The sequence below is a fragment of the Populus trichocarpa genome, chromosome 10 (genome assembly GCF_000002775.5).
Source record: "Populus trichocarpa isolate Nisqually-1 chromosome 10, P.trichocarpa_v4.1, whole genome shotgun sequence".
Lineage (NCBI taxonomy): Eukaryota > Viridiplantae > Streptophyta > Magnoliopsida > Malpighiales > Salicaceae > Populus > Populus trichocarpa.
The window spans coordinates 19,670,938-19,696,007 of record NC_037294.2 but is presented as its reverse complement, the minus strand read 5'-3'; the positions used below and the strand labels follow the sequence as shown (position 1 = coordinate 19,696,007).

The 25,070-nt window shown below is 33.1% G+C and overlaps 3 protein-coding genes across 8 annotated transcripts; 2 read left to right on the top strand and 1 right to left on the bottom strand.

Moving 5' to 3' along the window:
* Positions 1-12,289: 12,289 nt before the first annotated feature.
* LOC127905905 (RING-H2 finger protein ATL52-like) lies at positions 12,290-13,185 on the top strand. The gene has a single exon (XM_052456818.1). It carries the CDS (start codon positions 12,536-12,538, stop codon positions 13,043-13,045), a length of 510 nt encoding a protein of 169 aa, XP_052312778.1. The 5' UTR covers positions 12,290-12,535; the 3' UTR covers positions 13,046-13,185.
* Positions 13,186-14,779: 1,594 nt separating this feature from the next.
* Positions 14,780-17,313, top strand: LOC18102726 (uncharacterized). 6 transcript variants are annotated; one of them, XM_024609332.2, is made up of 3 exons: positions 14,780-15,394; positions 15,803-15,899; positions 16,083-17,313. In XM_024609332.2, exon 3 carries the CDS (start codon positions 16,141-16,143, stop codon positions 16,927-16,929), a length of 789 nt encoding a protein of 262 aa, XP_024465100.1. In that variant the 5' UTR covers positions 14,780-15,394; positions 15,803-15,899; positions 16,083-16,140; the 3' UTR covers positions 16,930-17,313. The 6 variants fall into 6 exon arrangements, with proteins under 6 accessions (XP_024465100.1, XP_024465098.1, XP_006378718.1 ...); XM_024609333.1 differs by lacking the exon at positions 14,780-15,394 and adding an exon at positions 15,401-15,689 and having other exon boundaries at positions 15,808-15,899; XM_024609330.2 differs by having other exon boundaries at positions 15,808-17,313.
* Positions 17,314-19,356: 2,043 nt separating this feature from the next.
* LOC18102725 (geranylgeranyl transferase type-1 subunit beta) lies at positions 19,357-23,293 on the bottom strand. Its single transcript, XM_052456494.1, is given in 10 exon segments — positions 19,357-20,284; positions 20,551-20,668; positions 21,020-21,065; positions 21,185-21,261; positions 21,339-21,394; positions 21,750-21,889; positions 22,054-22,112; positions 22,213-22,288; positions 22,505-22,693; positions 23,285-23,293. Coding segments are annotated over 10 exon segments (1,020 nt in total). The 3' UTR covers positions 19,357-20,034.
* Between the last annotated feature and the right edge of the window lie 1,777 nt (positions 23,294-25,070).

Below are 25,070 nucleotides of genomic sequence, written 5' to 3'. Positions count from 1 at the left end.
TAATTTTTAAAAGATTTTTTATTGTTTTTAATATATTAATATAAAAAAGTTATCTTAATATATTTTTATTTTAAAAATATTTTAAAAAAATAACCACTTAACAAACACAAACTAAGTACGCATTTCACACTCCTTAAAATAACTTATTTTCATTTTCATCCATGATCTAGCTTGCCCTTATAGTTACTAGTGGACATGTTTGGGAGTGTGGTTATTTTTAAAGTGATTTTTATTTAGAAATGTATTAAAATACTATTTTTTTAAAAAAAAATTATTTTTAACACCAGCATGTCAAAATGATTTGAAAACACAAAAAAATATTAATTTAAAGTAAAAAAATAAAAAAAATTAATTTTTTTAAAAATATCTTTAAAATACAAAAACAAACATGGTGTTAAAATAAAAGTTAAAACCTATTAAATAACCTGAAATGACATTTATTAACAAATCATTGATTGATTTCACTATTCTTTTTGAAATGCATGAGAATATTTATTTGGATTTGATTTATCAAATAATTGGGCATTTGATAGTGTACTCAAAATATTATTTATTTAAAATTTAATTTTTTTTGTTGTAAATTAATTTTTATATAATAATTAAGTGTTTGACAGTGTAGTCAAAATATTATTTATTTAAAAATTGATTTTTTTATTGTAACTTATTTTTTATATATTTTTTATCGTTTTAATTTGTTAATATAAAAAATAAAAAATAAAATATTTAATATATTAAAAAAAACACTTTAAAACATAATTTTTAACATTCTGGCAAACAAACCCCGTATCCAAACAAGCACGTACTCAATCTAATCATACATAAGTGGAAAAGTTTAATCGATAAAAAATCAATCTATGGCATTTAATCTTCTGAAACCTCGTCTTAACGGAACTGTCCGATCACGTGATCTCAAGGACTGTCTTGTAAATTAAGAGGATAGATGTCACCTCGAGAACACCAAATCCCTGCGAGGCATGGGTCTCTTCATAATTTTTGTTCCCTCAGTTTCTGCTGTGACCTCATTTATATGGATATCCGGTAATTTATTTACTTTCCCTGTCCTTACTCATTTTATTGCCGAGTACTATGGTTATCAAAACATAGTTTGAGGTTTAAATCGACTAAAGTTTTGGCTATGGATTTGTTGACTCTCTTAAAACCCATTTAAAAACTTGATTGAATTCAGGTGATTTGATGGGTGAATTCATAACTTGATTAATTTTGTTAAATTTAGATGAGACGTGATACAATCAGCTCCAATGTATATATTTTTTGATCTAAAATTATGTTATTTTAATTTTAAAAATTAAAAAATGAATAGGTCAACTTCTTAAATTGATAAAAAACAAATCCATATAAAGCTAAATTTTGTATTGGTAAGTCAGTCGATCAACTTGCCGTACCGGATTATATTTGATAACTATAACATTTGTATTTTATATCCACAATCATAAAAAAAAAAATGGTGATAATGTCATGAAAAAATCAAGTAGTCTGAGGGTAAGACTTATTTCTTGGATAATCGATTAATCTTTAAACTATCTGTTTCGTTCTCCATTTTAGGTGGCTGATGGCCCGGTGCCCGATACTCATAAAAAGTTCTCTTTGATGAATTTGAAGACTTTGTGATGATTGAGTTAATGATTTTTTTAGAGAAAATACAATACTATTACAGAGAGAAACTCTAAAAATAAACATGCAGTACATAATGAAGATTCCAAACCTTTTGTTTAGAGGATTCATGGTCTATTTATACCTCATGAGTCTTTTTATGAAAATGAATTACCAAAGTGTAATATTGCTCTTATAGTATTACAGGGATAAAATATCTTATACACATATATTAATGCAGATGAAAATATTGTGAGTCCTTGAAAGACTTTTATACACCTAATAGGTGCAGGGAGAATGGGATCCAAAATGCAGTTATGCCCAGTGAATGATGGGTTCTTCCCCTGGGTGAGCTCAAAGAAGGCAGGTTCGTCCTTTGACCGAGCCCAGTGGAGGAGGGGGTCCTTCCCCTGACTGAGTGCGAAAGAGATTTGTTGAGGGGTTTTTTGAGCCTTTAAAATTGGGTTCATCAATGACCCCCCAAGTTTTTATGATATTTATATACAAATACTTATAAAAGTACTCGGTACGACAAGTTTTTTTTTATGAAAAGCAGGGTGAAAACCCCCGGTAAAAAACTAGAGAGCTCATGTGGTGGGGTGTGCACCACATTTTAAAAGGAGAACTCTAAGTATGTAGAGGTAAACCATAAAGAAACCTATATTCAGAGATTTTTTCTAGTAGGTCAAGAAAACCATGGAGGATGAGCTTGTATTTAGATCATTTCTAAGTGCATATATGAACCACCAGGACATGTCTAGAACTAAGAAGGGGTCTGGCCGCGCCAGATCAAAAAACGACTAAAGAAGACTACAATTTTTTTATCCCATCATTAGATTATGCTTAAATCTTTACAAGCGATTTATAGGTCATTTTCCTTATAGTATCCATTGCAATGCTATACAGACCATTAGATCTTTAGATATAAAGAATCTCATAGTTGGGCTTTGGTTTTGGCAATTTTTGTGATTTTTCTTATTATTTTTTAATTTTATAATATTTTTAAAAAAATAAACTTGTGAATTCAGGCTCACACATACAACCCTTTTCGCCTATAAAATAATTTTATGTTATCTGTTGAACTGTTATTTTTAGCTTTCGCGTGCACTGGGAACCTAATAAGGGTAATGTGGTTGCACCATGAATACCAAATAAATTCCTTCCTTATATAGTTATTGTAGTTTTTAAAAGTTCAAGGTCTATGGCCTCCCTAACAATGACATGGGATGTGAGAGCTACCTACAAGAGAGAAATCAAACCTGAGAGTGAGAGATTTGAGATCACCCCCAAAGATAACATAAGGTATGAGAGCCAATATAGAGAGTTATGTTATTCTTGTTGTTTTGTTAAGGTTGGTCATCTCAAGTTGTCATGGAGAGTGGATCCATTGCACTATAGAGAACCCTTTTTCAAAAAGATTGTGCAATCGCATTAGGGAGAACCCCTTCCAAAGAGGTTGTACAATCGCCCTCAAGAGAACCCTTTCTAGGAGACTATGCAATCGCACCAAGGAGATTGTGCGATCGTACTGGGGAGAATATTTTCCAAGAAGATTGTGCAATCGTGCTAGGAAAAAACCCTTCCAAGAAGATTGTGAAAGAGTCTGAAAGCCCCCATTAAAGATATGTAGGAAGAAAGTGTATGTCAGAAAGACAATTATTTTATTTTAAAAATAGACTTCATATTAGCGATGATATATCCCGTGATGATTTTTTAGGTTATAGAGATTCATTTGATCCATCAATTGGAGAGTGGTGTTATTGCACGAGGAGACTCCTGGTCAATCCCTTCCAAGAACAGGGATGCCACAGGTGCCAGGATTTGATAAAGTGGCAGAGCTTGATTTTCCTATTGAGTGATGAGTTGCACTTGGTTGATGAGTTGTTGGAAGTTCGAATGGGCAAGAGTGCTCATGGTTGTGTGTCATGGAATGACTCAGAAATGTAATTAGAAAGAAACTAGTGACTTTTTTTATCAGTTTTCCACCAACGAAGCCAATTGATGATGTCCCAAAGAATCTAAGTAGCTTGGATATTCGGTTAATCTATTGATTTTGACAATTTGTTCCATTCTTCCTTTGAGGTGGTTAGTGACTCGATGCTTAATACCCGCAAAAGATTTTCTTTGGTGAATTTGGGGACTCTCCAATGATTAAGTTGGTGACTTTTTGAAAGAAAACGCAATGATATCATAAAGAGATACTTTGAAAATAAATATACAGTATATAATGGAGATTATGAACCTTTTGTTTTAATGATTTATGATATATTTATAACTCAAAGGTCTTTTTATGGAGATAAATGACTAAAATATAATATTGCCTTTATAATATTTAAGAGATAAAATATCTCTGATATATGTATTAATATTGATGAAAATATAGTGAATTTTTAAATGATTTTTATACATCTAATACCTAATAGGTGCAAGAAAACATGATCTAAAATGTAGATCTGTCAAAAAAAAAAAATTCTTTTTCTGGCTTGGCCTTGTTTGTTTTTGCATTTCAAAAAGAGTTTTGAAAAAAATTAAAATTTTTTTATTTTTTTATTTGTTTTAAATTAATATTTTTTTAGTAGTTTAAGATCATTTTAAAGTGATGATATCAAAAAAAAATTTTTTTTTAAAAAAATATTATTTAATATATTTCTAAATAAAATTTATTTTAAAAAATAATTATAACCATTGTCTTAAAAAAAAAAAAAAACCTTTAGCCCAATAAAAGTTTCTGGAGAGGTTGTTCGAGATAATCACCTGGAAAGTACTGTTTCTTCAATACCTTTTGTCCTAGCATACGGTGACATGGATGACAGATATTTAAGAATCACAAGTTAAGATATTCTTATGTTTGTTACGAGAGTGGATAAAAGTAAAACTACTGTTGTGGAAAAGAAGAGGAAGGAGGCGGGAAGCTTCAAGGACGCGGAGATATTACGTCATCCACTCTCTCAGAGACGTTGTCGTGTCTTGAAAATAAACGACTATCAGCCTACCACTTGTAGAAAAAACCACCACATTTCCCAGCTTCGTGAACCAAGACTAATTTCGTCAATAGTTCACACGCTTTTGTGCTCGCATATTCAAAAACAAAGTCAAAGTCTGTCACGTTGGTTAAGTCATCCAAACAACCATGATTGATTAAACTTGCTAATTAAATGTGCGATCAATAACATGGTTCATACTATTTTTTAAAAAAATATTCTAATTTAATATATTATTTATTTATTTTTGATATCATCACTTCAAAATCATAAAAAAATTTTAAAAAAATATCAATTTAATATCATATTTGATAAGTTATACAAACCATGATTGATTAAACTTGCTGATTAAATGTGTTATCAATAACATGATTCATGATATTTTTTAAAAATATATTTTAATTAAAAATATATTAAAATATTTATTTATTTTATTTATTTATTTTTGATATCATTACTTCAAAATCTTAAAAGAATATTTTTAAAAATATTAATTTAATATTTTTTTCAAATAAAAAATATTTTAAAAAACAGACTAAAACACGTAAATAAGTGGCTGCAAGTTGAAAGCAAGAAATATGCTACAATATGACTTTTTAAAATTAAAACTTTAAAATCATTATTATTTTATTAAATACTTTAAAAAATAGATTTGATTGATAGATAAAATGGATTGTTAATATTTTTTATAGCAGGAAATAAAACAAAGTGAATAAAAAGTATAAAGTAGAGCTCAGAGGGTGAGCTCATCCGGTTTGGGATAGGTTTCCTTTCTTCTTCTATTTTTCAGAACAATTATTGCATGGGATCATATAACAACACGACCACATTCTTGATAATGTCACAAAGTCAGCTTATAAAAATGAAAAAATCCCGATGCATGAACCACGGCATCGCCTCCCCAGGACAGCACTGCTGCCACTTCAAATTATAGCTTTACGTGATTGGCTAGGCCCAGGTCTTTTCTGCGGGCGGTCGTCTAATCCGCCGAAGTGATAAGCTATTGGCCATCACATTTTCTTTAAAACACTAATGGAAGGAAAAACAAACAAAAAATAAAGAAGTTAGCTGCATTATTAAAGATTCCTTCTCTCGCTTTATAATAGTGGGCAAGTTTGAAAAGCAACAGCGAAAGGCCTCCCCGGCTCTATAGCTATTTGAAAATATACTTACAGTTATTTTTTAAAATATTTTTATTTAAAAATATATTAAAATAATATATTTTTATTTTTTAAAAAATTATTATTGATATTAATACATCAAAATAATTTAAAAACACTAAAAAATATTAATTTAAAACAAAATAATAATAATAATAATAATTTTTAAAAAAACACAGAAACAAATAAAAACTTAATTTTAATTTCCACGCGCGTACAAGTTGGAACAACCAGCGAAATTCGCGTTCTACTTCTATCTTGCCAGGCCCAGCCAGAGTACTCGGAGCTTTGACCAGACAAGAGCATGGAACTCTGTCTCGTTTTTTTATGTAAAACATAACTGGTAATATCAGTTAAGTATAGCTCGTTGGATTTGTTTAAATGAATGGCTGAGATTTTATTCGTACAGATACTCGGTACATAGTGACGAATCTTTCATGTGTATATAGAATTATAGATAGAAGTGAGTGGATGGTTAATGGCTATCCAATAACCAGATAATATTTGGACCGAGATTTCCTTGTATTTTGTGAAATACTATTAAATTAGATTATCATAATTTAATAAAGAATAAAATGATAAAATATTTAACTTTCTATTATTTTATTTATCTTGTTTGATTAAAATCAATGAATTCAAAAATAATAGTAAAATTTAAAACATGACCAGTCATTTTATAAAAAAAATGTTTTCCAGTAAAATCAAATTTTGCTGTTTACGTAAATTTAATGATTTTAATTTAATAGGCATGGATTCAATACATTAGCTTATATGTGTGGGTACAACTATTTTTTATTTTTTTTATTAGCGTGGGGTATCCGGGTCAGCTTGCGCACACCACAACTATTCCGCACGGCCCACTAAACACCCTGCAAACCTAGTAAACAGGTAAAACATTACGAGAGGAACAGATATTCACAGAGAAAGTCGAATTCAAGACGGCAGAAAAAGAGAAGCCCCCACATACCGCTTGGTACAACTATTTTAGAGGATAAGATTATTTGACATTAGCCAGACCTTCTTGCTTATATCATATAGTACTGCAAAATCAAGGGGCAGAAGACAGTGGTTATTCGAACCCGTACAAATTAATTATTGTGACTTTTAGAGGCCTGTTAGGTATACTGAAATGATGTCTTCTCGCCATTTTTTAATTCTGATAAATACCAGGAATTTTTGACGAATTTAGCAGGGGTAATTATTTTTTATTTGGTTCTGTTTTTATTATAAAAATAACTAAACTAAAATATTATTTTCTTAAAAAAATCTAAACCGAACTGAAATTGATTCAAACCGACCGGTTCAGTTTTTTAGAACAAAAACTGGTTCAAATCAGTTTGGCTCGGTTTTTTCTAGTTTGATTCAGTATTTTTGGTTTTAATTCGGTTTGATTTTTTCATCCATAACTTCAACTTCAAGGCACGGTTTTCTAAATTAGTATTCTCTGCATATCCGTTTACCAGGTAAAGAGCTCGCGGAAGGTAATCAAGTAGTCTTGCTCCAAGCAGTGGATAAATTTTTCCATATCAAAATGTTGAAGAGCCAATACGTAAAAGCAGCTATTGGGGCTGTTTAAAGGACAAGTAGATTAGAAATCCGGATCCATTAATGTTTTGTCACGTACATAAACAAGCCAAGCATCAAACCAGAAGAAAACGTAACAATGAAAAATGTTAGATGTAAAATGTTTTTCATGGAATATTTTATATGTAAAATAAAATATTTTCTTTTAAAATATTTTTCAATTATGATTATGAGAAAGTGGTGATGAAATAATAGTGATAATGATAATAATAATAAAAAAATATTATGATAATAAAAAAAATAACGGTGAAGGTGAAAAGAAAAGTGATGATAATGGTGGTAAGATGACAATAATGATGTTAGAGATAGTGGTGATGTGGTCATAATAGTAATAAAATAGGAGATAGTGGTGAGGTAGTGGTGAAATAAAAGATGACAATTGCGAGTTGATCATGTTGACGGTGAAAAAAGAGGTGGCGGCAAAGATGGTGATGAGATGAAAAAGATAGTGAAAATAATTGAATGATACTATATGAAGTATTTTTTATAAAACAATTATGAAACTTTATTACCTAGAAATATTGTTTTAGAAAATGTTTCAAAGTTGACTATAAATTTTTTTTGTTGAACAATGTTTTTATAAAATATTTTATATAAAAATAAATAAAAAAATTTATTTTTAAAAAATAAATACAAAATAATCTACAGAATATTTTTATTATTACGCAGAATAAACCGTACCTTAATTATAAGCAAAATATTATATAACTTCATAATCGGCAATGACTGGATGGCACCTGGACTCGTAGATTTTCGAGGTCATATATTGGCCGATCGTCATGATGAGTTTTTGTTTCTCATTCGATGCATATTTAATAAACATATAGCAACTCTTAGCTATCAAATTATCTTCGTAATCCTCCCACTATTATTGTCAATTCTCGGCAGAGTAAAAAACCCACAATCACAAACACTAAAAATCGGGGAGAGAAATACGCTATACAGAATTGAGTTCTCGTAGGAACTTCTCACCAACCCGTAGAAGAAGAAGAACATCACCGAGGAATATGCTAAATCCAGTGACACAAGAAACATGATTTACTTGTGGTTTTTAGTACATGATTAATCAGGAACTTAAGATACTGGATTGTCCTAGACTAACGTGGCCACGCCTATATTGTCCGATTTGATTAGTGGGTCGGTACAGGAAAAAAGAAAGAGAAAAGACAACCAGACATATTAGAAGATATGCTGAACCAGCGCTAGGATTTGTTGTGTTTGGAAATGTGATTATAACTGTGTTTTTTAAAAAATTAAATTTTTTTATTAAAAATTAAATTTTTTTATTAAAAATTATTTTTTTTATATGTTTTGAATTGTTTTGATGCGTTGATTTTAAAAATAAAAAAACATCATTTTGATGCATTTTGATACGAAAAACACTTTAAAAAGTAACCGCAACCACACTCCCAGACAGGTTAGTTCCGAAAATGTGTTATTTTTACCGTGTTTTTTATAACTATAAAAATATATTTAAATAATGTTTTTTATATCAACATATTACAATAATTTATAAAAAAATAAACTAAAAAAAATAAATTAAAAAAAAACACAGAGAAATACCATCTTAGGTAATAATTGTCATGATATCCATAGACTTGAAGATATTAAAGATGCAATCATGCTTTCGTCAATAGCAAGAAAGATGTAATTAGGCGTCCCTGATAGTATTTTACACGCAGCATCAGTACTTTAAGGGCAGTGTAGAATCAATATCATCGATTTTTTTTTAATCGAAAGGCGTCAAACCAGAGTTATGTGCATTTTATTTTAATTTTAAATTTTCCAACTCGGCATCGAATTTCGATGACGAATTCAAGTCACCATAACCCCAGTGGCCGAGTCTTGTAAGCAAATGAAAGCCTGAGATAAAATAATTATGCATCTAGCAGCTAAAAAAAGTATAAAGTACGGTTTCCTTATCAGAGGACTGTCCTGGATAATGCCTAGTCGCTATTGGTTTCAGGTGCCGTTCTATTTGAAGCCTTATCACAACCAATTGCAGCCCATCAAAGTGATAAGCCATTGGAGAGTGGAAACTGATTAGCAATAATGTAAAGCAGCATTATTGAAGATTCCATCTTTCACTTCGAGACTCGACGTGTAGCTTTGGAAAGCAACAGCATGAAGATTTCAGTCCCCTCAAAACCCACCACCATATCGAACGAAATGATAATTAGCAGCCAAAGCTAAAAAAAAATAAAAAAAAATAAATAAAAAAATGATATATACATCAGCAGCCAATGAATCGTAAAATGATTCTTTCCAGGTATGAACTGGCACAGTTAGTATCTGTTGTGGGTTCCCGTGCCCTATGTAAAACTATTATTTTTTTATTTTTTTAATGTTAGTAAAGCTGATCCACCGAACCTTATTGTAAAAGAAATATAAAAATAATAGACAAATCATGCAATACTTCATTTTTTTTTAAAAAAATAATAGCCGGGAAAAAGAAAAACTAAAACTTTTTATTCAAATACAACATAACTCCATAAAAAAACTAAAAAACCAGTTTTTCAAATTTATAATGAATCAAAACTCATTTTAGAGATTCTCTATAGTTTTTCAATATAATCTTTATTTTTCTTCAAATGAAAAAAAAACATTAACAATAAAATTTATTTCTTTTATACATGAATTTTTAGCAATATAAGAGATTAAAATTATTTTTTTATATTTACATATTTAGTTAGTGTCATAAATCTAATTTTGTTTATGAATCTCATATTATTTGTTTTTGAGTTACAATATAAGTTTTTAATTTGAATGAAATAAAATTAACATTCTTTAATTATATCATCACAAATATAAAATATTAAGATGAATATTATAAATTATGGTTTTGATTTTTCATGAAAGTTAGTTGTATTTTTTAAATGTATTTCTTTTTTTTTTCAGTGGGAAAAATCATTTTTATTTTCAACAAACGAACACGCTTTCTAATTTGTCATTGAAAAAAAAAGGAAGAAAAGAAAAACAATTTTCTATCACTCAGCACACCCTTGCTTTTAATGCCTCGGTACACGTGTATATCTTGAAGGGCCATAATCCGTAATGAATCGTCCCATGGAAGACTTTAGGCATCCCCCATTAAAGAAGGTCCTTCGTATTTTTCCAATTTTCTCTATCTTCCTTGCTTTTACACGTCTCTTTCCTTATTTGCTAGTTTAATTATCGAAAAGTCCCTCATCTACCCAGCCCTTCAATTTTTTTTAAATTAACTTTTATATCCTTATTTGCTAGTTTAAAATTAACTTTTATATCCTTATTTGCTAGTTTAAAATTAACAATTCACCTCCATCTTCTTGATTATGTACAAAACGTCATCTTAGGAGCTGGAATTGCTTTTATGATTTCACTGTAAATGTAAATACTGGACCTTTTACGTTTGGGCTGGACTACATGGCCATATAGCAAAACTGAAGAATCTGGTTATTTTCGGTTGTAATCGTCAAAATTTGGAATTGCTAGACTCGATCACATAACTGCAAGTGGGACAAAATGATTTTCTTGTATTCATGGCATAATTTTCCTAGAAATATTACAACTAGCTGTGAATAGACAAAGTGTTATCTGAATTCATCGCCTCTCTTTAACTTGCTTCTTCTGAACAGAGGCACTTAGCTTGCCAATAGCTACAATGTCAGACAACAATAACGATGGCCTTAACTCAAAGTTGCAGTTCTTCTTATTGGGGCTGGGTCAGCAGCTATTTGGTCACAATCTACCATTTCCTTGCCATGGCTTGGCGCTGCCCCCGCTACAGAGCTGGACATAACCGAGCAGAGCCACAACCACACGTGAATGAACCAACAAGATAAGGCCCAACTCATCCCAGCCTATAAGTACCAAAGGGTATGGGCTTGATAGGTGATGATGGAAAGGGTGCGATTTGCTTTGAGTGGATTCGAAGAAGGCGAGGAACTACGTACGTTGCCGGAGTGCTTGCACTCTTACCATGTGGCATGCATCGATATGTGGTTCTTCTACTCACACTCCAACTGTCCCATATGTCGCACCGATGCCACGCCTTCACAAGTTTTTCCGAACGCAAGGGTTTTAGATTCCGAGGGACCACCGCGGGCATACCGAAATGGAGGTGTGCTACAGGGCGTTGTTGTGCATTCACGGGCTATATAATTGTGTAACTATGCAAGGTTGTCTTATTTTCTCTAGGAATTTTAGCCTTGAGAGTTTCGAAAAGTGCCCTGTGAATGTTCTTCCAAATCAATGCTGCTCCACGTTATTGTACATTTCATGTATAATTAATTGTGCAAAGGTACCTTGTAGTCTTTTTTTTTTAACAGTTATCCTGTCCTCTATCCTTCTATGGTTTTTAGCCTAAAGAATGGAGTAATAAATAAATGAAGTGTTATGGCAAACTGAAAAAATCTGACTTCAAGGAGGCCCATTTCATGTTAAATAAGGCTAACACTATCCAGAAACATCATGGGCCCAAATCCCATAACCCAAACCTCAAGTGGGACCCACGGTTTTCATAACGGGAAAGATTTTGGCTTCTGGATGAACTTGATTGAAGCTTCCGTCTAATGCTTTCTCAGCTGGCAGCTGCGCTTTTATTTTATTCCTACTGATCGATATTTCATAAGATAGAGCCATCTCCTTGTTAACTCTGTTTCCGTTTTATATAATTCTGGTTTGTTCAACCCTTGAAAACTCACCGAATAAAACAGAGGACAATATCTAAAACTTGGGGCCCGGACAAGAACTCACCATTCGAATAATATCATTAATTAATAAATTATATATACATACGTGTGGGTAATGTATACTTTGCATTAAAAATTCCAGGCCTAAAGATGCCTGGAAGCTAAAAAGTATTAAATAACAATTTTCTACGGAAAGATAAAATTATCCTTGACTTGGAATTTGAGTTATGATTAAATTAAGTCATTCTAATGAATATAACCGGCTGATTAGAGATTTTGGTGTGCAAAGTAGCAACACCTCCATTTTGTTGTAATCGTTAGTCTCGGGAAGGTCATCCTGTAATCAAGTTGCCTGGTGACCGACTTGTTTCACACAGGACAAAATGGTGTTTCTTGTGTTTATCCCAAGTTTTTCTTACAATACTTCATGCCGCGTAGACAAAGTGCATGTCTTGGACACACCGTCACTGTCTTTAGTTAACTTGCCTCCTCTAGGCACAGGCTAGCTTAGTTATTGCCAGCATCCATCATGTCAAAACAAGGTGATGATATTAACTCTAAAATTGCCGTTCTTCTGATTGGCGTTGGGTCTGCAGCTCTTGTTATCGCACTCTACCATTGTATTGCCATGCGCCGGTTCAGGGCTACGACTACTCAGCAACGGCCACGACGATATGGGATAGAAACCATGGCAACGCAAAGCAGTATTGAGAATTCCACGGCCCAACTCATCCCAGCCTATAAGTTCCAAAAGGGTATGGGCTTGGTGGGTGATGATGGAACTTGTGCAATTTGCTTGAGTGAATTTGAAGAAGGTGAGGAACTGCGAACTTTGCCAGAGTGTTTGCACTCTTACCATGTCGAATGCATTGATATGTGGCTCCATTCGCATACCAATTGTCCCATGTGTCGCACCGATACCACACCTTCTCCAGGGGTCTATTTGAGTGCAAGAGATTTGGATTCTGAGAGGCCATCAGTGGTGTATCAAAATATAGATAGGCTACAAGATATTATTGTACATTCACGGGCACTCTAATAGCGTATCATGTCGTTGTTGTCTCTGTCCAGGAATTTTAGCCTTGAGAGTGCAGTATAATAGTGCTCTATGCACGTTGTTTGCAGGAATGTTGTACATTCGTGGGCGTGAGCAAATGTGACTCTCCAACATTTTCTTAAGGTGCAATCTGCTGTTTTTATCCTTGAAGACCAACAAAGTGTATAATTATAATTTACATGGCAGGATTCACGAGGTCGTAAATCCCATAACACGAGCCCGATATCGCTGTGTTGAACCTTCGACGTTGTGGTCAACAGCCAAACGCTCTAGCCTACCGAGCTACTCCAGCTGTTGGAGCGAGCTATTCGAGGTACTTTAGATCTATATTTGTTTTGTGGGAGAGCTATTCAAAGATTTTCTTGACATAAATGCGATCTATTAATAAACAACATCTAGCAGTCCCCCCTAATTCCTTTAGTTCTAAGCAAAAGATGGCTGGGCTAGTGAGTAGCGAATGGCAGGCAAACATAGAAAAGGATGGTTAATAGCTTGATTGGTTTAATTTCTACGTGCATCCCAGATAACATTGTGAGTTTGACTCATGAAAGTTGCTCTATCGGATGAATAAATTCTACCAATAATCAACATTTAATTCTTTCTTTCTTTCTACCTGGGGTAGTATAAAGAAAATCGCTCTTGAAAACTCAAGAGGATCTCTTAATTACAGGAAGCTAGCATCAAGTAGAGGCGGTTTGCACAATATTGCAACAAATTATAAAGATGATCAGTGTATCAGAGAGAACATCGGCCAATCTCATCTGTACTCTATGGTTAATAGTCGAGGGTGAATGTATGCGATTAATTGTTCAAGTTCATTAGATTAAATATACAACAAGAGGATTGACAATAACTTTGTCTAATCTTGTTATCCAAAAAAAGAGAGTATATACATAGAGAGAGAGCTACTTTCAATAGTTTTTCTCAATATTCTCTGTTTATTTTCACCTTCTACGTTGAATTTATTGTTTCGATTGCATCGCTTATCCCTACGTGTAAATACACCGATGACACTGGTTTGGTGTCAAAATCTGAAGATGTAGCATGTGCAGTGTGTTTAAATGAGTTCAAGGATGGTGAAGAAGTTAAGGTTTTGCCTGAATGTGCATACATTTCATGTTTCTTGTATCGATATGTGGCTATTCTCTCACTCGAACAAAGCGGGCCGACATCGGTGTCTCAACGCCAGCCCACCATCAGTCAGAATCCCACACCTTTCGGCTGCCGGATTCTGGTGAATCACAGCGAGCAACTTGACTTAGTAAGCAAGCTACCAGCGAGCATATCATAATTGTTTTTGGGGGAAATTGTTTTTTCCCTTCTTTGGCACGTCGTTTCCAAGTCTGGATTAGTTATACGGCCGTTTGTTTTGCACTGCTATTTTTTTTCAAGAGTCGTGTACGGCTACTCATTTGTTAATTTGAGTAGCATATATGCTGTGCTTGTCAAAGCAAAATACTTCCAATAGATGAATTGGAATTTAGCTAGATTCGAGGCATGAGATATCACACCGAGTCATTTGCGACCCGGACATAGGCATACGGATTTTTGAGCTTCCAGACCCACAAATCCTTTGCTTGAAGCAATGCAGAGGCATGAGGCAGGGAAGCCCGTTATCAAGGGATAAAAAATCATGAAAGTCCATTATTCATGTTAATCCATCCATTATTCATGCCATATATGTAAAAAAAAAATATATGATTAAGGACTTGAAATACTTCTCAAGCAATCTGGGCTTTACTTATAATAGGTCCATTAGGTATCCCACCCTTTCCCAGATAGATTTCACAGATCCCATGTGGTTAACACCTACAAGAAAGTAAAATGGTCCAGCTGGAGACCCCAATTCTATAACATAATGATGGTGATCACAGCTTCAACAGTAATACGAACCGTCAATCAAGCTCCATGCGAGAGAGGAAGTCTTTTTATGAGTTGCTGGGCCAATATAATCAGAGGACCTCTTTATCGAAAAGCTCACATCTTGAAGCAACTCATGTGTCACTGACACTTCCAAACCATATATCAATGTCTCAAATCAATGTTATGCCTGTGAAAGCTCCTATTATGAGTTTCATGTGTTGTTTGCTATTCTAATACTGGAAATTAAGAAAAAAAATCACAAAAGAAACAAAGCTGCCAGAATTTCGTTAAAGTTTCGACACAAGATTTTGTCCTAATTGCCACGAATAGTAGTTTATTCAACAACGAGGGTAGTTCTGTAAATAAGAGAACAAGATGAAATGCCCATCAATGACACATCACTTTCCTTTTATTTGTGATCCCATGTGAGCATCCCTCGAAGAATGTGACCTGTCAAGCCATAAACTAGTGAGTAATATTGCCGACTACTTTTGTGCCTCGTCCATTGATGTGTTTTTATTAGCTAGATTCAGTAGTTTCTGTGTGGATTTTGACAACTAAATGTGGTATGTTATGGTCTTGATTAATGCTTTTTGCTAATGTACAACTGTTCCAGTGACCTTGTGGGCTTTGTTAAATATGTAATTATCCGCAAATGTGTGGTTTAGTTCATTGGTTTGTCGTAAAAAAGTGTTTTATAATCATGCTTCATGATTTGTGGATGTGATTTTCAGAGAAGAGCTTTTTGGTTTGGTTTTAGCAGGTGGGGTGTTTTTTTTTTTTTGGTTTTGACAGATAAAGTTGGTATACTTATTAAAGCATTTGCTAAAGAGCAGAAGTGAGTTTGATGTGCTGATGGCCTTGGCTTGTGTTCAGTGCAGATTGGGACTGCTCATTGTCTCTCAGTAAGCTTTTGCTTATCTTGGTTTCTCTCCTTTCACTAGTACTACAAGTGATTCTCAAGTTATTTATGGTAACGTCTGTTGGTTCTTAGCTCTTTAATATATATTGATTGGATGTTTTAAGCAGTTTTCATGTGATTTGGAGACAAGATGAAATCTTTGAGTAGTGTAGGGCTTGGTTTGAGTATAGTTTTTGGTTGCCTTTTGTTGGCTCTTGTTGCTGAGCTCTACTATTTGTTATGGTGGAAGAGAAGGTTTGCTAACAAAGAGATAGGAGATGATTACAGCAGCCCGGCAAGAGAGCTTTTTTTTATGTTCTGTTTGAGAAAGCCGTCTTCTTTAAGGAACAATCAAGAACTATGTTCTTCAGTGAGAATCACAGATACACTTGTGCATCATGATCAAGAATCTCAGCTCAATATTAATACAAGCAAAGATTTGTTGCTCAGGCCCTTCAGTGATGATAACGTGGAGACAGAGCTCATGAGGCTGCATAGTCTCTCAGGTCCACCAAGATTTCTTTTTACAATTGTTGAAGAAACAAAGGAGGATTTAGAGTCTGAAGATGGCAGGTCTAGAGGTGATAACAAGAGTGCAAAAGAATCAAGAAGTAGAAGCTTGAGTGATTTGCTTCTTACTGTGGAGACTCCATATCTAACCCCTCTTGCTTCTCCACCATTTTTCACGCCTCCTCTTACTCCTAACTATAACCAGATTGGATTCAACCATCTCTTTGAATCATCAAAAGATGCAGAGTTCAACAAGATACGGTCATCACCTCCTCCAAAATTCAAGTTCTTACAGGATGCGGAGGAGAAACTATATGCAAGGAGATTGATGCAAGAAGCTGAGGAGATGGTCCCAAGGAAAGATTGTTTTGCTCAAGATTACACCAAAAGACCTACTAGTTCAAATTTTCTAAAAGACGAGGATGATGGGCCTTTTATCACCATCATTGTTGACAGGAACAAAGAAAGAGAGTTTAATGAACAAAATCACCAGCTAGCACACCACCCTTCAAGCAGTTCACAGGTACTTCCTCTTGTTGCTTCGCCTTCAACATCAAAACCAGCAGCTAAGAAAAGTTCCTTCTTTCATTAGAGCTCCGTGATCAAGTTAAATGAGATAGTTTTTGTTTTTTTTTTCCTTTTCCCTGAATATTTCTATTAATCAACATTAGTCTTCTTTTTAGGGCTTTTTTATTTTCATTTTCCATCTTGTTTGGGGATGGTGTTAAAAGGTTAATCTTGCTAAATCCCTTTGCAATGCATGCCGAGAATTTTCAAGGTGAGGGAGACAACATTCTCTGCAGTATAATGTTGAAAGTTGGAAGAGTGCCAGTGGGGGTCTTGTGGGGTAATTTGTTGCATTCACTCTTGATGTCTCCCTGAGCTGTCTGATACCAGTAATCATTCTGGTGAGTAATGGTACCACTGATGTTTTTGTCCAAAAGGCACTGTGAAAAAGAATTCTTTCAAGACCAAAGTGCTTTTCCAGCCCCATGCTCTGTTTCCCTTCTCTCCGTGCTCACGGCAAATACATAAACTAACATTATTGCCATGTCCTGATCTTGTATTCTTTTGTTGAATGGTAATTGTGCATACCCCACCACCCTCAGGATAATTTAGACCGCAGATTAACATCCGACAATCAAAACAAATGGGAGTTTTGATTGGTCAGGGAGTCTAAGATAGATGTCTAGACAGGGAAGAGGGTGACCATTCCACAAAGTGACAAAATTGGAAAAAAAAAAAAAAAACTTGTGATTGTGACTGTGAGATGCTTCCTGGGCTTTTTCGTAAACTGCGAATAGGTTATTAGCCCGTGAAAAAGTCTCGTGGGGTTAGGCCGAAAGGTAGCCATCTTGGCTTGGAGAATCATTATAGGCTTTGCCTTTATCTATTAAATGCTACTATAGGAGATATGTGGCAGAATCATATGAGGTTTCAGGTACGATTTCGTCACATACATACAAACTACATCATTCGCTTTTGCTTTGATGAAGGTAGGATCGAATTTTTTTTTAATATAAAAAATTGTCCTGACATGTTTTTTTAATAAAAAAATAATTATAAATTCAAAATATAATAGATATTGAATGATATTTTTTAAATATTGATATGAGAACATGTTGAGTAATAGTTTTTTTAAATAATGAGATTACAATAAATTAAATTAACTCGGGTTGATTTATCAAGTCTACAATACATGTCATGAGACATTGATAGCTATATAAAAAAAATTATAAAGGTTAATTTTTAATTAACCTAATGTTGAGATACAATATTAAAAAAAAAAATTAAATTTAAAAAAAAAAAACCTATCCAAGAAAAAAAAAATCATGAAGTGTCACTTCTCACAAATCTAGTATTGAAAATTGAAATCTAAAGAAAAAAAATTAAATTCATGAGTTCAAAATATAACTCAATAAAATAAAATAAAAATTACAAAGCACAATTCTTGAAACAAACTTGTATTAAAGAATAAAATTAAAAAATAAACTAAAAAAAATAAGTTGTCCAAGAGTTAGATTAAAAAAAAATAAGAAAAAAAATACCAAACACTATTAATTTAGGATATAACTACAATGATTCAGCGATACAGTACCATTTAGTGTTTTGTGAATTTTTTGGGTTACACCACTATAGCAGGACAGGAGTATCTTGAGGCCGTGACTTTTTGGCTCGGAGGAGGTGACTGTCCGTTACAAGCTCAATGGCAACATACAAAGACACTGCACCTAGGCGAATGAATCAAGCTTTTAGCATAATTGGCACGAGCTTAGCCTGTGTAAGCAGCGAGCTATTACCCCAAATCCCGTTTGGAAAACTCAGCATTAAAGTAACCATAGTTTTCAGTCTGATCCAACATCAAACCAAATCTATGATGATCAAGACAACATAATAAATTTAACCAGCATTTTTTCCTTCTTAAAAACCAAAAACCAGTTAAGCTGCATCAGTGGCTCAAATGTCTTACCAGACAGCATGTTGTCAGCTGTATTCCCTAATTTTATAGTCTTCTTGGTGGATTAACTTTTCACGTATGGTGAAGTCTCAGAAACTGAGATACAATCCTTCAATGAAGCAATCCCGGGAGAAACCAACATCACCTAAGCTTTCAGTAAGATAGCATTTTGCAGAAACAATGTGCACTCGGAAAGCTAACCATCCAACACAGTTCACCTGTACATGTAATTCGCCTGTACATGTAATTCGACTTAACAAGCATCTGTTTTGCACCTCGACCAACCACAGGAAAGTGGTAACAAAAAACTATCATTACCAATTAAAAGTTCCAACCAGTTTCACATGCAACCGGCCTTAACGAAAGACAAACATGTTGTGGGCCAATCTATAACATGGCAAGAAACTGCCCTTATTATAGAAAGTTCCAGCAATTATAGTCTATGCTTAAGCTTACACACCTGAGAAAAAAATTGTTATAAAAACATGATGAACGGACGATCAGATGCCTCAAATCTATAGACAAATGGCAATACACACTTAACGAAGAAAAAACACCTCATTTTACTTGAATAAATAACTATTTATTGCCACCTATCTCCAATCTGATATGGGCGAACAAATTCAGATGACGTTGCAAACACATGAGAAAAAGACGGTGTCAAATTCCTTAAGGCAGCAAAACCTGTAATTCCAGCTCAACGGACAGTGCATTGTGCCCAGGTTCTTCCAAAAGGCTGAATGCAGTGTATCATGATATAGATCCGGTAGCTCATCATGGAATTTACTGAAATCACCATAATTGTCCAGGAACAATTTAAGCCAGAGAACATTAGAAACCAAAAATAATACATCGCCTAAAGGAAAATATACAATATCTATCAAGGGAGCACTGAGATGTCATTCACATGGCACATGACAATTCACATATATGAACACGAGTGATAGCTACTGTTGACATCTTATGGGCGGCACCATACTTTTTACCTCTATTTTGTCTTTGATTTTTTTTTTGTCAGAATTACATTCGTTTCCCCTGGGAGTTTTCAGGGATTAACAGATATATTCTCCATTCTGTTTCAACACCAGTCATGCAGTTTCCATTTTTTGGTGTATTAGGGGAAGACCCACAATCAAACATATGCGGAGGACATGTGAATAACAGTCCTTGGGAGAGAACTTTATATCAACTGTATCATATATCGACCACAGGCAAGGTGACCAAGTGGAATGACAAGCATCAGTACGTCAGATTGACAGGTGAGCAAAAATCTGCACAAAGCTTTCCCAACAAACAATCAACTTGGATCCTCCTGAGAACCTCAAAACTGCCCCAACCCTGCACAAGCAGGCTGCCCTTGTCAAAGCACAGATAAAAAGCCTCTTGCGACGCAAACTTCTGGAAGGTGTTCTTACACATACCAAAATGCATAGCATGTGTCACTAGGCTTGTTAGCTCTCCCTTGGAATCCACCCTCAGCTGCTTGCCTCTGAAGCAGAGGAAAGGGTGTCAGAAATTACGACTGCAGGAGATGGAAGACCTTAAAGTAACAAAGTTAGATTGAAAATTGAAATATCAGAGGGAGCAAATGGAAGTTATGATTTCACATGCATTTGGTCATTTGCAAGTTTCTCTAGTCCTTAATAACAATCGTGTCTGTCCACTGTTCACTTGTTTAAATTCTAAAAGCTACACCTTCAGGGTCTAGTGTTAATGCTTTTAAATGATTCCAGAGATCAGATGAAGAAAGTAAACCTGTCAGCACCATACAAAGGAATGTCAATGATAGACGATGCTGCACTTTTTGACTGGACATCATGTTCAATAAATCCCATCAGATGAAGAGAAGCAACTGCACAGTAAGTTCCACCACCTGTCCACTAAGACAAATATCATTGGTAAATAGCATTGAAAGAAATAAGCTAACAAGGTCATATAAAATGAAGCTCGTTTATAAATATTTTTCAGTAACATTGTACAGAAAAATTTGACAATAAAACAATATGATAACTGCCAAATGGCACTGGAAAGTGAAAATCAGATGTTGGGTGAAAAAATAGAGATGAAAAGCAAAGAAAAGAAAAGCACTGTCAGTTAATACACGGTTTTGTGTATACAGATGAAACTAACAGTATTGGTAAAGTTGCAAAACAACAATAATTCCTTTAGATTTAAAACTTTTGAGGGAATCTACCAACTATATACAGAATGTTCTGCAACTCACCATGAGATTCTGAACCAGGAATCATCCCAAAGCCCCCACCATATGACTGAAAAGAGCAGCATACTTGTAAGTAAACATGAAATATATCACAGGAATTACCAACTGATTGCAAAATGCATTGCAGAAAGATGGATAACAGGAGAAGTTCACTAGGAACAAATATACCTGGCATTTTAAGATGCACTCCTTGGTTTTCACCCTATCCATGCTACTCCAGTCCTCCAACATATAACAGATGGGCGCTGATACATCAAATAGCTATAGTAATATCACATCACTTTAGGCAGCTTCATGAACATCCCAAAGTTTTTGTTCTTACATGCACAGTATATGAATCGAAGATCTGTCTCTGCACCGATATGGATAGGCAGAAAACTGCAAGATTACAAAGGAATAAAAAGAAGGGTTAAAACATTACTTCAATGCCAAAAAAACAGTACTTTTTTTTCTGGGTGATCTCCACAAAGTGAAGTTGCACGTGTAAAGATGAGGTGGATACAGAAAGGGAAGGCGAAGCTAAGCCGAGAGGTTAATCAAGTTCTTGTCTGCATTATTAGAGTGAAGACGTGGATCAAATGGATAATTCTTGAGCAAAGATTCACATAATATAGGCACTATCCACCCGGATCAGAAAGAGTATAATTAAAAGGCAACATTATTGCAGAAAATATAGCAAGTTTGTTTTTTCAGAAAGAGTTGAAGATTCAAGTTAAATAACCCTAATACATACCTCCCATCAGGTTGCTGAAGGTTCCTTATTGACATGGATATCAATTTGGAGTCGATATTTAACAAATTAGAGCCAACAGTCTTCAATATGGATAGTGCGCAATAAGTGCTTGCCAAATGGCTGTGATTGAGAATTAAAATCTATAGGCAAACCAAACATCATAGGTTATATCTAGGAACAAAGTATATAGACACACGGATTACATAAGTTTTCTTGCAGAAACATGATGAAATGCTTAATGCAATCACTATTTTTTTTAAAAAAAGTAGGACAGTTCAACACTTCAACTCTATTATATTCATACCCCGTTATTGTCAGAACGGAATTGAGAAGAATGGGAACCATGGAACCCGTAAAACTGTCCTGTAAAAACCCAACAGCTCATTATAACTAAATACTATGGTGATGGTAGTAATCCAATCTAATAAAAGTCAACAACATTTATTAGCAATCAAGTTCATACCATTTTTCAATTCAGCTTTATCTCCAGAATTAGCTTGCAAAGATAAAACCCAAGCAGCAACCGCATCCTTGTCAACCTATAACACAACAAAATATGACCCGTTTGTTAAATCAATGTAAAACATCAAGCCATTCATTAATTTTATCAAAATTCTAAATCTAAATGACGGACAATGAAAAAAATATTCGTGCTTGCAATAAAATCCAATCCAAAAACAATCCAAACTATCTTCCAACTTGTAAATGCATTGCATGTTTTGAAAAAATAACTAGTACACATCATAAGAGCTCACGCGATCAAGGGAACCGAGGATGTCGAGGCCGGATATAACGAAGTAGGCAAGAGAGAGATGGTTGGTGTCCTATGTTTGGTAATGGTAAGATAGCATGTGGAAAATCATCTCTAAGAAGGCCACGTGGCGGTCCCTGTCGAATGTTAGCGAGGAAGATGACGTTGATTGACGTTGCTGTTGCTGCTGCTGCTGTGGACGTAGTCAAGGTGGAGGTGATCGACCAGCACGGAGATCTTGGATTGGTACCAAGTACCAGCACTTTTTGAGTTTATGAAGTTCTGCTGTCTCGATTTTTTCTTAAAACGTTTTCAACGATTTGTGCGGGCTAATATGGGCTTTATCTCAACGCAGCCCAGACTGTGATATGAGACTTCGTTTGTGTAGCAATTGCTTTTAAAAGTTCTACTGTCTCAGTTTTTTCTTAAAACATTTTCAACGATTTGTGCGGGCAAATATGGGTTTTATCTCAACGCAGCCCAAAAGTTCATTTGTTATTACGGTTTTGTAAAAAATATTTTTTATTTAAAAATATATTAAAATAGTATTTTTAATATTAACATATAAAATTAATTTAAAAATATATAACAAAATTATTTTTTACAAAAATGTTTTCCAATGACAAGCAAACGAAATTGAAAATAACTACAAAACCATGAAATTAGGAAATATCAACAACATGTGCCATCAAATATTTATCTCTTGTCAACTTGAGGTCGTGGTTTAGCGGTTCTCGTAGGGAATTTCTCGTCTTTGTATCCAGGTTTGATTTTTCATGTGTACATTTGTCATTCCCGCAGTGTTTTATTTGCCTACTAGACTTGCAGGGTGTTCATTAGATTTGGGGATTAGTCGTAGTGCGTATAAGCTAACCTGGACACCACGGGTTATTAAAATATATATATATATATATATATATCATGTTAATTTCAGTTTTTTATATCCTCGCTGTAACTGCATGATATCGAGTTATTATTTTTGTAAGTACATGTGATGTATTTGATTACGTATTTTTCATTAACTAGATCTGAGGTGGGAGAAGAAAATACAGTGGTAAAGTTTGGTTATTGTTTGGAAAAAAAAGGGAAGGTAATGATTATATTTTTCATTTAAAAACAATCAGAAGCGGGAAATGTTTGTGTAACAACAATTAAAAAAATTTAGTCTATTACTGTTTATATATAATAGTGAGACAAAAAAAATTTATTATAACTATTTAACTTTTTTTTACAATAAAACCCTCCTAAAACATAATTAGAAGAAATTAGGCTTCAAATTATCATAAAAATGCAAAATTTAAGATAGAGGACTGCAACGTAAACCACATTTTTTTTCTTTTTTCAATCAATCCATTTTTATATATTTTTTAAAATTAGTTTTTTTATTTATATTTTAGTTGACACCCTTTTTTTGTGACTTGTTTTGGTTTTAAAATAACGATTGTTTTTAATTATATTTGGCGTGTTTAAATTGATTTATTTATATTTTATACATATTAAATATTTATTTTTTACAATATCTTTAGTGTGTACAACCCTGCGTAATATTTTTTTTATTCAATAAGTTATGTGTGGGTGTCGATTTATATTATAAATTAATTTTAATAAATAAATTCATTGAATCAACCAAGTAAATAACACATGTTGTGATATTAAATACCGTGATTTACATTTATCTCTATTTGTTTTCAATTATATTTTTATTTATCGTTAATGACTCTCTTTTTTCATTACCTACACAATGGTTTGTAATTTATTTATGATTTTTTTATGTGAAAAAAACATGGCAAAAAATTCTATATGTTTTTATTTTTAATCATATATTGGTGTTTTCAATTTGATCCTTATTATTCATATTTATTATTTTTAATTTCACCATTCAATCCAAGTTGATGATGTATTGGTTTTTTTTTTCATTCTTGGTTCTTTCATTTCTTTCTTTTTTCTTTCTAATTTTCATTTTGTATCGATGCCTTTTTTATATGTATTTTTTAAAATAATTTTTAAATTAATGCTTTAATTAATACCTCGTTTCTGTTATTTATTTTTGGTTTTTTTAGCCTTTTTAAATAGCAATTATTATATATATATATGTTTGTTTGTTTGCGATATCTTTAGTTTGTGCAACATTGTATAAAATATTTTTTTTTCAATAAGTTCTATGCGGGTGTCGATTTATATTACAAATTTATTTTAATAAATAAATTTATTGAACACAACCAAGTAGATGATTCATTATGCAATATTAAATATCATGATTTAAGTTTGTCTCTAAATATTTTTAATTATGTTTTTATTTATTGCTAATGACTCTTTTTTTTATTACTTACACAATGGTTTGTAATTTATTTATGATTTTTTATGTAAAAAAACATGTTGAAAAAATCCATATGTTTATTTTTTTATCATATATTATTGTTTTCAATTTGATCATCATTATTATGATTTATTATTTTCAATTTCAATGTTCAATCCAAGTCGATGATGTACTATTTTTTTTTATTCTTTTTTTTTATTTTTTTTTATTAATGCCTTTTTATATGTATTTTTTTAAATAATTTTAAATTAAT

Coding starts and splice junctions, on each gene's coding strand:
- LOC127905905 (XM_052456818.1), top strand. CDS start 12,536: ATGTCAAAACAAGGTGATGATATTAACTCTAAAATTGCCGTTCTTCTG.
- LOC18102726 (XM_024609330.2), top strand. CDS start 15,979: ATGAAATCTTTGAGTAGTGTAGGGCTTGGTTTGAGTATAGTTTTTGGT.